The sequence below is a fragment of the Herpailurus yagouaroundi genome, unplaced genomic scaffold (genome assembly GCF_014898765.1).
Source record: "Herpailurus yagouaroundi ecotype Mexico unplaced genomic scaffold, PumYag 569, whole genome shotgun sequence".
NCBI classification, from domain to species: Eukaryota; Metazoa; Chordata; class Mammalia; order Carnivora; family Felidae; genus Herpailurus; species Herpailurus yagouaroundi.
The window spans coordinates 1952958-1967049 of NW_024412786.1; the positions used below are offsets into that span (position 1 = coordinate 1952958).

General features: G+C 56.3%; 2 protein-coding genes across 3 annotated transcripts; one reads left to right on the plus strand and one right to left on the minus strand.

Moving 5' to 3' along the window:
* The first annotated feature begins 3353 nt into the window (after nt 1–3353).
* Nucleotides 3354–11572, plus strand: PPP2R5B (protein phosphatase 2 regulatory subunit B'beta). 2 transcript variants are annotated; one of them, XM_040465953.1, is made up of 14 exons: nt 3354–3708; nt 4143–4595; nt 5352–5548; nt 6163–6264; nt 6398–6490; nt 6617–6747; nt 7833–7892; nt 7993–8101; nt 8652–8705; nt 8778–8828; nt 8952–9071; nt 9943–10070; nt 10305–10406; nt 10515–10774. In XM_040465953.1, the coding sequence occupies exons 2-14, from the start codon at nt 4397–4399 to the stop codon at nt 10675–10677; spliced, it is 1509 nt and encodes a 502-aa protein (XP_040321887.1). In that variant the 5' UTR covers nt 3354–3708; nt 4143–4396; the 3' UTR covers nt 10678–10774. The 2 variants fall into 2 exon arrangements, with proteins under 2 accessions (XP_040321887.1, XP_040321888.1); XM_040465954.1 differs by lacking the exon at nt 10515–10774 and adding an exon at nt 10781–11572 and having other exon boundaries at nt 3358–3708.
* GPHA2 (glycoprotein hormone subunit alpha 2) lies at nt 11569–13744 on the minus strand. Its single transcript, XM_040465965.1, has 4 exons — nt 12826–13744; nt 12371–12473; nt 12025–12209; nt 11569–11910 (listed from the first exon to the last, which is right to left on the minus strand). Exons 1-4 carry the CDS (start codon nt 12961–12963, stop codon nt 11809–11811), a joined length of 528 nt encoding a protein of 175 aa, XP_040321899.1. The 5' UTR covers nt 12964–13744; the 3' UTR covers nt 11569–11808.
* Between the last annotated feature and the right edge of the window lie 348 nt (nt 13745–14092).

The following is a 14092-nucleotide window of genomic DNA, read 5'->3' on the forward strand; positions in this document are numbered from 1 at the left end:
AAAAAAAAAAAAAAACTGTTTTGGGGCACCTGGGTGGCGCAGTCGGTTAAGCGTGCGACTTCAGCCAGGTCACGATCTCGCGGTCCGTGAGTTCGAGCCCCGCGTCGGGCTCTGGGCTGATGGCTCAGAGCCTGGAGCCTGTTTCCGATTCTGTGTCTCCCTCTCTCTCTGCCCCTCCCCCGTTCATGCTCTGTCTCGCTCTGTCCCAAAAATAAATAAAAAACGTTGAAAAACAATTTTTTTTAAATAAAAAAATTAAATAATTAAAACGATAGACACCATGAATTGAGCCTGTGTGATGTCCTGGGCCCTGGGCTTGTCACTTTATACGCATTACTTCGTCTGTTCTTCACTATGTCCTTGGTGGTAGGTACTATTAATATCCCCATTTTACAGGAGAGGAAAACTGAGGCCTTGTGTGTAAGTGCCTGTGGAGCAAGTGAATGAACAAGCATCACTTCTCCCAAAGGCAGTGGGAGCGGAAGGGTGTATACTGGAGTCTAGGAAAAGTCCTGAAGTCCAGACTTGGAGAGGCAACTATTCCCCTGCTGTGGGAACAGGGTGCATCACGTGCAAAGGTTGGGGACACAGAACCATTCCCAGCATCTAGGCCCTCAGTCTGGGTGGCTGTTTCTTAGGCCAGCTTTCCTCCAGGGAGGCTGCACTCAAGTCTGTGACACAGCACAGTGTCTGTGCCACAGCAGAGGAATAACTAGGACTTAGAAGGGCACAAAGGTCTTTCATGCTGCCTCCTGCAACGTGCCATGAGATCCACAGAAGACCAACTCCAAAGATGTAGTCATTCCGCAACCTGACCCAGGCCTTGGAGTAGGAGCTGAATGAGAGAATAAATAATACAGAGTAAAGACAGAGAACAGAGTAAAGAGGATGGTGTTCTCTCAGGACGGGGCCTCACAGGGGTATTCCTGGGATGAAGATCCAGGGCACGGTTCCTCTCCACAGAGAGAAAAGGGAGAGGGTCAGGATTTGTGGGACCCCTTGGGGACTTCTCCATACTAGATTAGGTAGAAACTCATCAGGCAAACTGGGTGCTGTAGGCCTCAGGGGCCCTGGGGTTGAGGCTCTCCCTTTCCCAGGGATGGTCCACCCAGAAGAAATCCCTCAGGGAAATCCCTCAATGGGGTCTTGATAGGTGTAGATGGGATCATGGAAGATAGCCTGGGGGCTGTGCCTTTGACTGGGTCCACGGTGGAGGGCTTGGATTTGGCATTTTGTCTGATCCGTGGTAAAATGCACATAACAAATTTTACTACCTTAGCCATTTCTGAGCATACAGTAGTGTTAAAGATATTCACATTGTGAACTTTATCGTCTTGCAAAACTGAAACTCTATACGCATTAAACAATACCAAAATGGGTGAATTGTATAGTATGTGAGTGGTATCTCAATAATGATGATTTTAAAAATGATAATGTTGGGGCTCCTGGGTGGCTCAGTTGGTTAAGCAACAGACTTTGGCTCAGGTCATGATCTCACGGTTCGTGAGTTTGAGCCCCACATTGGGCTCTGTGCTGACAGCTCAGAGCCTGGAGCCCGCTTCAGATTCTGTGTGTGTGTGTGTGTGTGTGTGTGTGTGTGTGTGTGTGTGTGTCTGCTCCTCCCCCACTCACGCTCTGTCTCTCTCTCTCTCTCAAAAATGAATAAACATTTTTAAAAAATTAAAAATAAATAAATAAGTAAATAAATAAATAAAAAAAAAATAATGTCTACCCCATAACCTCCAGGTGACACTATCTGTTTTGAGACCCAATTCAAATATCACGTCTTGTAAGAAGTCTTACCTCTTCCACCATTCAATCCCCAATATCCTCAAATGGAGCATAGTACCCTTTATATAAAGTATAAACCCTCCACAGTCATCCTGGCCTGGAGACCCTCAGAGCTCAGGGTCCTAGCCCAGGGAGCCAAGGATGGGAGGCTGGAGGTGGTGCCCTCTTGACTCAGGCTGGGAGGACTGTGGTTCCAGCTTTTGATGACAGACTCTGTGACCTTGGGCAAAGCACTTCTCTTCTCTGGGCGTGGGGGTCCTCACTTGGCTGTAGAAGGCTCCGTGGGCCTGTTGTCCCCCAGTTTTTTTCTGCAGGGATGTGGGACAAGGCTTCACTTCCTGAGCCTGGGAAGTGGGCAAGGAGGAAATTATGGGTTTCCATTTGACAGACGAGGACACCAAGGGTCAGGTGGATAAGGCCTGCTGAAGATTTCTGAGCAAGGGATTGCTGGCCAGCTCTCAAGTCATACGGCCCTGTACCCCATCTGGCTAATCCATGGGCTTTGCTTTCTGTTGCACCAGCAGGTGGGCACCCGGGCTCCCTCTGTAGCAGGGAAGATGGCTGCTAAGGTATAAGGCAGAATGAGAAGACTCTGAAAATTGCCCTCCCTGACCTCGGTGTCCATTCTTATTGCCCATTGCTGCTGCTTACATGGACCGGTTAGTTGTTCATCCAGGCAAAACTTCTGGGTGGAGATTTCACAGTGCAGTGTAGGGGATGGAGTTCAGAGAAATAAAAGAGTGTTGGGGTCTAGGGTCCTAAGAAGGAGACCCAGGACTGCAGGCCAGGAACTTTTGGCCAGAATGCCAAACTTTTGAAATCCCACCTGTACCTTGGATACCTACAGTAAGGTTTTGAACAAGAGACCCCACTAACACATCTTAGGGCCCAGAGGGGCTAAGGAAGGTCTGTCCAGGGAGGCCAGCTTGCCTGGGGTGGGGTGGCAGCGCCAGGCAGCACCTTCTGTTCTGATGCTTTGCCATTCCAAGGCTGGCCCTTTAAACCCCAGACCATGATGTCACCGTAGACAGCAAAGGACGGGAGGGGGACTGCAGGCCTAAGGATGGACTGCATTTCCCAGCAGTCTTGAATGCACCACACCTCTCCCAGCAGGCTCTTGCTCACTGCAGATTATTAACCAGTTCAGTGCCAGTTTCCTAGTGGGTTCTCAAGTGTGCTGCCATTCTGGGGTGAGGGTGGGATTCCCATGGGGGTGAAATGCCTGGAGCACAGAGGGAGCAGGCCAAATCTTTGCTTCTGGTATAGGATCGGGCCTCTTTCCTGCCAGGGTCCCAACATCACCCCCAGCTTCTCGATGCAGACTCCTGAGTTCCTCTCTTCCTAGGTAGTCTCCCTTCTAGAACCCGGGAGCCTAGCCCCAGCTGGACGTCATCCCGCTCTGCTTAAGCTTTGACCCCAGGACGGTGCAGGCACTACCCCTTTGCTCCGGCAGTCCCCTTTAAGCGGTGCGGGGACTACATCTCCCAGCGGCCCTCGGGAACATCCTGACGCAGCACCTCCCCCCCCCCCCCCCCGCAACTACCCAGCCCTCCGGGAGGTGCGGGCCGGGCGGGGGGAGGTGACTTGATGTCATCCTGAGCAGCTGGGCGGCGGGTGCCGGTGCGCCCAGAGCCGGGGCTCCCGCGGCGTCGCGTCGTGCTGGGTCGGGTCCCACGACTTGAGGAGAGGTCCGCGCGCTGCTCGGGTCAGCCCAGAGCGTGCCAGCCGTCCGCACCCCGACCAGGGGCTGACCTGGGGGCATGCTCCGGCCCCTCCGGAGCCGAAGACAGAACCCGGGAGCGCCGCCACCCAGCGCCAGCGCCCGGAGCGGAACCTCTGCGAAGGAGCCCTGATCGGCCGCCCCCTCCCCACCCGCAGTCCCCTGTGGTCGGGAACGGAAGTCTGGGCTTCTGAGAAGTGAGTGTCCCCGCACCGGGAGGCAGATGAGATTTGCGGGGCAAGGAAGAGGAGGTGGGGCGGGGAAGGATGCCAGGTTTTAGGAGGGAGGGGGTGTGTGTGACATTAGGGACCCCATTCTTGGGGAAGTCGCTGGTGGCCTGTATTAGTGGAGCAGAAGGGGGCCCCATGCTGTTAGGGGCCAGGGATGAGGATGGGGTTTCCCCATTCTAGGTAGGGACTGGAGAGGGATTGTTTTGGAGCCTGGGGCCTTTAGGTCTAGGAGAAGGTGGGATATGCTCGTGGGAATGGGCTGCACCTGTATTTAGGGTCTGGGCAAAGGTAGGAGGGAATAGAAGACTGGAGCAGCCGCACACGCGGTCTTTCTGGGAAGAACTGACAGGCTCTCTCTGTCTCTCTTGCTGATGTCTCTGCCTTGACTTCATTTTCAAAAGAACCAGGGTGGGAACTCTAACTGGACTCTTCGGGAACCCCAGGACCTGAGGCCTGAGCCATCCTCCTCTCTACTCTGCTGCCCCCCAGGACTGGGCAGTTGCCGAAGGCCCTGGGGGGGGGGCCCAGACTGTGGTTGTGTGCCCCCCCCCGCCCCAGGATGGGCCCAAGTTAGTCAGCCTCACCTCATTCGGCATCCTCCGGGCCCAGAGGGAACCCCAGGGGCCCTGAAGGCTTGACCCACCGCCTGGCCACCATGGAGACAAAGCTGCCCCCTGCGAGCACCCCCACCAGCCCCTCTTCCCCTGGGCTGTCGCCTGTGCCCCCACCCGACAAGGTGGACGGCTTCTCCCGCCGTTCCCTCCGCAGGGCCCGGCCCCGGCGCTCCCACAGCTCCTCTCAGTTCCGCTATCAGAGCAACCAGCAAGAGCTCACTCCACTGCCCCTGCTCAAAGGTGAGCCCTGCGGCTGGCTGCCAGGGTACCCGAGTCCCAGAGCGGGCAAGCGATGCTGCAGCGGGTAGTGAGAAGCAGCTGGCCACTGTGATCAGAGGGTTTAGATGGCTCCTTCTGGGCTGGGGACTCCAGCACTGGAGATGACCCCCACCCCCAGCGCTCCAGCCCTCTGCTGACGCATAGCCTGACTGGCCTGTCATCCTTGGAGGTGGGGCATCTGGAAGTGGCACCACCCTGGGGGGGCAGACCACGGCCGAGGGTGGGGCCCACAGTCTGGGTTCCAGGAGGCTACCGCCAGGGTCCTGGAGCAGGTGCTCAGCACAGCTCCCTGTGATCACCACGTAGGGTCCTCATCTCTGGGCCACGGGGCTCGACTGGCTGAGCCAGAGGGTACCCTGGAGATCCTCAGCACCCACCCTCCTTCTCATCTCTGGCTCTTAGAACAGAGTGCCACCTATGAAAGGGTGGCATGGTTGTTTTGGGCACCCGTGGCAAGCCCGGGCATCCAGGGTCTCTTACCTTGCTTTGAGTCAGGCCATCCTGCTCTCTGAGCCTGGGTTAGGAAGAGAAGCAGCTCCTTTATCCTGCAGGAATGGAGGGTGGGACAGGAGGCATTTGCTGTCTGCAAAGAGTGGAGGATGACATGAGCATTGGGGCTGGGGGCAGGGGGAGGCTGCTCTATGGATTAGGAAGTTTCGTCCATGCCCAGAGCTGTGGTAACCGGCGCGCAGGCTCAGCCCCCTCCCTTCTCCCCAGATGTGCCAGCCTCTGAGCTGCACGAGCTGTTGAGCCGGAAGCTGGCCCAATGTGGGGTGATGTTTGACTTCTTGGACTGTGTGGCTGACCTGAAGGGGAAGGAGGTGAAGCGGGCAGCGCTCAATGAGCTGGTGGAGTGTGTGGGGAGCACCCGGGGGGTCCTCATTGAGCCTGTCTACCCTGACATCATCCGCATGGTAAGCACCTGCCTGGCTCCCGGCCTCTGGGGGAGGGCTTGGGGGACATGGAACCCTACTGACCTGTCTGTGCTCCCCTTTTTCTGCAAAGGATAACCCCATGCTCTTTGTCTTAGCTTCAGGGCCTACATCTTCCTCCCCTCCTCCCCGCAGCCCTGCTGCATCTGGCCAGTGTAGGTCCCTCGGTGCCTCCTGGGCCTGTCCCACCCTGCACTTTCGCTTATGCTCTCCTGATGCCTGGCGTGCACTCTCATCATGTCCCTTGTTGCCATGGCCTAGCTCAGGTGTAGCCTCTTCTCAGTGAAGAGAAGCGTCTCCGTGTCCAGGCTAGACACCTCCTTTTCTGCTGACTAGGATGTCTGTAGACCTTATTGCTTAACATCTTGTCATCCCCGCTGGACTCCAGTACCCGATAGAGGGCAGGGATGTGACTTGTTTATCCCTGGGTCCCCAGCCCCCAACCCAGGGCTTCCATATGTTCAGGTCATGATCGCTGAGGAGTGAATTGCTTGCCGGGGCAGGTGCTGAGGCTCGTTAGACCTTTGGATAAGGGACCTCCTGGCTTTTCTGCCTTCGAGGGCTCTTCCTAAAAGAACCCTGCCCCTGCCCTTCAGATCTCAGTGAATATCTTCCGGACCCTGCCACCCAGTGAGAACCCTGAATTTGATCCTGAAGAGGATGAGCCCAACCTTGAGCCTTCCTGGCCACATCTGCAGGTACGGGGGCTGGGGAAGGCAGGGAGCTGAGTTTCAGTAGAGGGGGGGATGGCCTCCTAGACTGGCAGAGGGCGGGTAGGGGGAGGAGGGAGGCTGTTCCTGAAGTCACCTTTTTGTCTTTCCCCTCTCTCAGCTGGTATATGAGTTTTTCCTGCGTTTCTTGGAGAGCCCAGACTTCCAGCCCTCTGTGGCCAAGAGATATGTGGATCAAAAGTTTGTCCTGATGGTGAAGTGGGGAGCCCAGGCCGGGTGGTGCCATGGGACAGGGGCAGGCTCTCTGAGGGGTGTGGGGATAGGATGGGAGCAACCTGGGCTTGGCCTCTCCCCTGACCCCTGACCCTGGGTCCCCCAGCTCCTGGAGCTATTTGATAGTGAGGACCCCCGGGAGCGTGAGTACCTCAAGACCATCCTGCACCGGGTCTATGGCAAGTTCCTGGGGCTCCGGGCCTACATCCGCAAACAGTGCAGCCACATCTTCCTCCGGTGGGTGCCTGCTGCCTGCCCAGCTGAGACCTGGGGAGGGAGGGGAGCTGCAGGGGAGAAGACAGAGGCAAAGGCTCCCGTGAGGTCAGCAGGGAAAGGGTATTTATTTCCATTTTACAGATGAAAAAAATAGAGGCTGAGGGAGATGAAGTAGTTTGCAGGGACTCGGTCAGTCCCAGGAGCCTAGGAGCCTAGGATCCAAATCCTTTGATCTTTATTGTGCTGGACCATAAAGACCCAAATGAAGAGATTCTTTCTGCAAATGTGTATTGAGCAATGATACCCACTGGGCATCAGGGGGCCCCATGGGTCTGGACAAGGGTAGGAAGGAGTTGAGATTGGCTTTGGAGCTAGGTGGCCTGTTTTGAGTTTGGTTCAAATGTTTGGGTGACTGTGGGCAAATCATTTAGGTTCTCCCATCTCTAAAATGGGAATGCTAGCTACACTAACCCAGGGACAGTCATCACGATGAAACAAGGCAGTGCTTCCAAAGCACACAGCATATGGCTCCTTGACCAAGGCTGAAACATTTGTTCTTGTTGTTATTAGCTACAGAATAGGTGAGACCTGATCCCCGTCCTCCAGGAGTTGTAGTTCAATAATAATCCTGTTTATTAACTTTGGGGCGGGTGTCATCAAACTGCCGAGCCTCGATTTCTTTATCTGTTTAATGGATCTAATAAACCCTATCTCTCAGGATCATTTTGAGAAGTCCATAGCACAGACTAGATGTCTTAGTGTCTGTTATTCATTGGGTTGAAAGGCATGAAGAGTGAAGGATGCAGCCTGGGTGCCTGCTGACTGGATGGGGGGCCAGAAAATGAGAATTAGGGTCTGGGGGAGAAAGAGAAGAGTTGGAATGCTTCCTAGAAGAGAGGTTTGAGCACCAGCGGTTGGGCTGAGGAGGGTGATTCACCTGTGGGTGTGGATCTCAGTGGGGCATGGTTTGGGGTGTTGGGAAGGGAGACAGTTGGGAGACAGTTGGATTAGTGTGCAGGATGGGGTGGCAGGCAGGATAGCTGAGAAGGGGCTGGGCCTGCTCCGATCTCTCTGAGCCCTTCCGCATCCTTCTCTTTCTCTTGCAGGTTCATCTATGAACTCGAGCACTTCAATGGTGTGGCTGAGCTGCTGGAGATCTTAGGAAGGTGATTCTCTCTGGGCCTCAGCCGGAGCATCAGGATTCTGGGAGGACAGACTGAGGCCCGGTCTTCTGAGCCCTCCTCCTCTCTTCTGCCCCCACCTCAGCATCATCAATGGCTTTGCGCTGCCCCTGAAGACCGAGCACAAGCAGTTCCTGGTCCGGGTCCTGATTCCCCTGCACTCTGTCAAGTCACTGTCTGTCTTTCATGCCCAGGTGAGGCCCAGGCCTGGCCCTGCCACAGCAGACAGATCCTGACACAGTCAGGGCAGCCATCCGGTCATCCGGGTCAGCCCAACATTTTGCTCCAGCCACACACTAAGTCCTGAACTCATGGGATCCTCCCTCCCTTACCTTCTTTTCCTTTACTAATTCTGTTCCGTCTACCTTAGAGAATTTCCATGACGCTTTAAGGCTGATCTCAGACATCAGCTCTGTGAAGACTTCCCAGCCCTTTCCCTCCTGACCTGCCCTAGGCAGGATTAAACTCTTCTCTTGCCACGGTCCCACAGATTGTGATACAGATTTCAATTATGGAAGCTTTTGTAAAATGTATAAGGACTGGTGTGCTGAATGTTCCTCCTGGGTGAACACGGTTATGTCCCTGCACACAGAGCACGGTGTCTGGCACATCATAGGTAGTCGGTCAATAAACGTTTAGTAATGAGAGAGTAGACACAGTAAGTGAGCAGACATCTGGCCTCCCGTCCTGGTCCCCTCCTGACCCCAGTCCTCCTTCTCTCCACCTACCCGCCTCCCCCCTCAGCTGGCATACTGTGTGGTGCAGTTCCTGGAGAAAGACGCCACCTTGACAGAGCACGTGAGTACCTCTGGGGGGCAAGGCAGGCCCCACCCCTGCAGGTCTGACTCCTCTCTGCCTCAACTCCCACAGGTGATCCGGGGGCTGCTCAAATACTGGCCAAAAACCTGTACCCAGAAGGAGGTACGAAGAAGGGCTTTGATGCCCACCAGGGGGAGGGATCAGGAGGGCTGTTTCTGGAGGGCGGTCAAATGCGTGTGGGAGGGGGGAGATGGGAACTGCCGTGTCCTGTGTCCCTACCTCCAGGTGATGTTTCTGGGGGAGATGGAAGAGATTCTTGATGTCATCGAGCCTTCCCAGTTTGTGAAGATCCAGGAACCCCTCTTCAAGCAGGTGGCCCGCTGTGTGTCTAGCCCCCATTTCCAGGTATGGGGTCTGAACAGGTAAGAGCAGGAGCCAGGGTAGGGACTAGGAGGGCTGGCCAGTCAAACAAACACCGCTCCCTGCGCCCTCAGTGTCTCCTCTGGACCCTCCAGGGTCTGGTGACGAGGAGATGCTGGACTTCAGGTCAGGAGACCTAGGGTCAGGCTTCAGCTGTACTCCCGAGGGGCTAAGGGGTCACAGGCAATCACTCCACCACTTGAATCTGACGAAGCTTCCTCATCTGTGAAGGGGACCACAGGGATCTCCTCCCCAGATGGTGATGAGGTCTGAGAACTACATAGTACAAACCTATTTCGTAAGCTGCAGTGTGCTCCAGAATGGGTTGTTATCCCTGCTCCCTCTTCTTAGTGGCTTTTGATTTCATCAGTCCCACTCCAGGGCACAGCCAGGCGGTTCCACTTCTCAGGCTGGCCATAACTGCTCTTTTCCTGCACGTGTGTGCAGACTGTCTCCCTCAATCTTATGAGCCTCAATCTGGTGGAAGTCAGTTCTTCTCACAGTGACTCTGGTACTTAAATTTATTAAACACCTCATTTGATGGTTACAGCAGCCCCGGGTGGGGGGAGAGAGCTATTATGAGCCCCATTTTACAGATGAGAAAACTGAGGCTGAGAGGTTAAACGCCTCACCCTAGGTCATACGTCCCATGTGTAGTGGAGCTAGGATTCAACTCTGAGCGTTGGACTCCAAACCCAGCGTTCTTTTCTCCTCACTGCGTTGCCTCCTCCAGTGGGTCAGATGAGCTGAGGCAGAGCTCCCTGGGTTTTGAGGTGGGGGTGGACACCGGGCCCTTGCACACGCAGGGAAGCCATTACCAGGCGCCCACTCTGCCACCTTGCTGCCCTGCCCCCAGGTTGCAGAGCGGGCTCTGTATTTCTGGAACAACGAGTATATCCTGAGCCTCATTGAGGACAACTGCCACACTGTGCTGCCTGCTGTGTTTGGGACCCTCTACCAAGTCTCTAAGGAACACTGGAATCAGTGAGTGCCCAGGCCTTGACCCACCCCACAGAAGCTGGTTCCAAGGTCGGCCAGTCCAGATGTGGGATGACTCCTAGCTGGAGAGGGTCAGGGATGGTAAAGGGGGCAGGGAGAGAGCAGTGCCTGTGGTGTTCACGGCTGCATGCTGTCTGGGACAGGCAGAGTCCTAGAGAGGGAGGTGGCGCCTAACTGAAGTTCTTCTCTTCCCCTCCCCCTTCGCTGGACCCTGCTAAGAACCATCGTATCTCTGATCTACAATGTGCTCAAGACATTCATGGAGATGAATGGAAAGCTGTTTGATGAGCTCACAGCCTCCTACAAGCTAGAGAAGCAGCAGTGAGTGTCGGGCTGGGCATGGGGGGAGAGGGGAAAAAAGCAGGAAGGAGCTAGCTCCTCGTGGTTGGAGGCAGCCTAAGAGGACGGCCCCACACCCTATCTGATCAGATGTTTAGTGTCCCTGTGTTCCTGCCAAGTGCCGGGCCATCCACGCCCAGCCCCCCACTGCCTCCTCCAGTCGTGCTCCCACGTCCTTCCAGGTATGGAGCTTCCTCCCTTTCAGCTTCGCCACCGCAGACCGGGGCCAGTTTCCCAATGCCCTCTCCCCTAAGTGGAAGGTTCCCATACAGCCCCTTTACAGTGGGGGTGGTGGTAAGGGAGGCTGGACTGTAGAGCGGCCCGGGTATGGGAGCTGCCTCACCCTCTCTCCCCAGGGAGCAGCAGAAGGCCCGGGAGCGTCAGGAGCTATGGCAAGGCCTGGAGGAGCTACGGCTACGCCGGTTACAGGGGACCCAAGGGGCCAAAGAGGCCCCCCTCCAGCGGCTTACACCCCAGGTGGCCACCAGTGGGGGTCAGAGCTAGAGATCCCCTAGAAGGGGAAGAGCTAAATTCGGAGCTCTCAGTCCCTCCATCCCCTCTCCTGCCCAGGGGCCCAGAGAGACACACACCTACCCCTGGCCTTGCCAGAGCGGGCCTGGAGGGCTCCCTGCCTGGCCCGGCATGGGCAGCTTTTGCTATGGGGAGAGGAGGAGAGATGGTGGTCCTGGCAACAGAACTCTCAGGCCTTTGTGGCAGGACTCAACCAGGGCAGGCTTGACCAGGAAGCTGCCATCAGGGACTGCACCTGCCCCGCAAAGCTGGGCTCCAGAGTGCAGGCAGGTTCCCACCCCGGCTCCTGCCTAGAGCAAGGGCACTTAGCCCCTTGCCTGCCCTGCCTCGTGCCAGCACGAGGTCCTTCCTCACCCCACCATGGGATCCATGGTCTATTTATTCTCCCCAGCTCACCCCCAACACAGACGCTGTCCTGGGCCTGGGGCATTTTCTTTCCCTCCTCTCCCTCACCCTGTACTTCCTTGTCCCCTTTTTATTTATTGGGCAGGGGGAGGGGTGAGGGCATAGGCAGAAGAGATTCCCCGTGTCCTAGGGTGGGGGGGGGGTGTCACAGTTACCATGGTCTGTCCCCCTTCCCCTGCCTGGGGGTAGACTTAATAAAGAGAGAAACTTGAGAACTGCTTGCTTTATTTAGGGGTAGGGACAAAGAATGGAGTGAAATGATTAGATAGGCTGGTTACGAGGCCAGGCAGAGGCAGGGGAGAGAGAGAAACTCCCCTCTTCTCTGGAGGTGACAATCACGGACTCTTAAGAGAGCTGGAGCTGTTGTCCTCAACGAGGCTCAGGATATTTGGGATATACTCCAACTCAAACCCTCTGACCAAGGGGAAGGAGGAAGGGAAGGGAGGGGCTAGTAGCGCGAGAGGCGACACATGTCACACTGGCAGGCCCTGGCCGTGAAGATCTCCAGCTCCTCCCTCCGGTCCCCCCCACACTGCAGCTGCACCTTTACCTGTGGGAGAAGGGGGTCCATGTTCCATTCGCCTTCCTTGGGCCATCTTAGATCCCCATCTCCTCTGGTCTCTCCCCACCCCCAACGAGCCACTACTGGGCTAGGCCTTCTCACCTTCTTCAGGCCACTGATGGTACAGCACTGAGAGACAGAGGTGACGTTATGTCGATAGCCACTGGCCGCCAGCACAGAGTACCGGGAAGGGAAGGCGCTAGACTCACAGTGTCCCACACAAGCCTGTGCCACATGGGAGCCCTGGCAGGTGCCTTGGCGGTCACTTCGCACGGTCACGTTGAAGGCTAGAAGGAGACGGGCAAGTGGCAGACGGAGCCTCTGCAAAGCCTCGCCTAGCTCCTGTTGCGGGAACCTCAGGGGGGTCCGCTGAGGGTGCTGCCTGACCTTCGGTCCAGTCCATCAGCTGTTTGCTCCCACCCAGCTTTCTGCTCCCGCGGTTACTCACGGTGCAAGTGGCAGCCTGGGACGGCCACCTGCCGACCCCAGCCTTCGGGGACTGCCAGGACCAGCAGGCAGAGGAGCAGCATGTGGGGGGATGCCATGGGTATCTGAAACACAGCGGGCAAAGAGCGGGCTCTAGATCAGCGTGCGGGGGGGGGGGGGGCCTCTTTACTGTGTGCCTCCAGGTGAATGAGCCAGGGTTGGGCCGCTCGTTCTGCTTGGGGTGAGGCAAGCCTGTGAGCGGGGCTGTCTTTTCCCTGTATCCGTCTTTGGGCGCATGTGTGTGTCTGCCTGGGGGTCTCTCTTGCTGGGTGGGAGTGTGAGCAGCTGTCAGCTCGCTGCAGTGATTCTCCCCTGGAATTTCTTCTTCCATCGGAGCACAAACATCTGCCTCCCTCCATCTGCCCCACTCGCAGTCCCCAGGTCCTCCCCGGGCTCCTCCTGCCTCAGGAGGCTTACCACTTCCAAGGCCCAGGAACTGAGTGGCTGGCCGAGCGGGTTCCTCAGGTCCTCTGTGGGTCTCCAGACGGTGCTGGCTCTCCGGATTTTTATTTGCCAGCTTTCCAGAGCCACGCCCTCTCGGGGATCAGCTTTCATGCCTGCCTCCCTGCCAGAGGCCTTAGAGCAAATCCCACCTGGGAGATCCAGCTCTCCTCTGAGGTGCGGTCCTCAGAGAATGGCTTCTGCCGCTTTCTGCTGTCTGAGGTCCAGGGCTGGGGGAAGGGAGATGTGGAAAAAAGCCCACAGACTGGTGGAATGGGTGGCTTGTGGGCAGCTGGGGAGAGAGGGCTCGAGACCGGGCCGAGTTGTGGGCTGAGGGTTCTCTTCTTTGCCGTGTGACCGTGGACAGGACATTCCCCTGTTCGGGACCTTGCCACCCCGAACTTAAAGCTCCTAAGCTCCTCCCAGGTTATCCTTTAGCCACTGCAGAGGGACAAGGGAAATGACCCCAGTCAGGGCCTCCTGAGATATGCTTGGTGGCAGAGTTGGGGGGAACGGAGGGTGCTAAGTCCATCTTTAGAGCCTCACTTGCACGGTCAGGTGGATGACTTCTCATCCTGGGGGTCAGCCACAGAGCGGGGATCCCCTTAGTTCCTGAACGACAGGGTCCTGACTCCTAGAACAGTCTGGAGCTGTCAACCCCAGTAAATCCCATTGTTTAGTCCAGCTCTGGCTCTGGTCTTACAGGTAAAGCAGCTAAGTCTTCGAGAAGGAAAGCTACTAAAAGTCACACGGCTAGTTAACATCAGGCTAAATCTACCGTCCACACATGGTGCTAAATTACACTTGGGGCAAGAATGTGGCAAGTTGGAAAAGCTCCCCATCAGCAGCAGCTGCAGGACATCAGGAAGAAGCCTATGGTGATTTGGCCCCTTACACCCCAGGGCCACTACTTCACTGATTTGCTCAGAAAGGCAGAGCCGGCCACACAGACTGCCATGGCCTGAAGGTGCTCGAGAGCTCACTGGATCTCCCCTTCGGTGTTCAGATGAGAAAATCAGAACCAGAGAGGAAGGTGACTTTACCAAGGCTTCACCATAAGCTACTCAGGGTCAGAATGGCGCTCACTTCGCTAGGTTCTGCAGTGTGCCTTCGGCAGCTTTATAAAGCGGGCCATGTTTGGGACCATAGGGCAAAGGCCGTAAACGCAACTTGTCCTTAATCCTCCAGTTCCACTTCTCTCCTCAGGACCTGGGCATGTCCACAGCATCCACCTCTTCTCCCC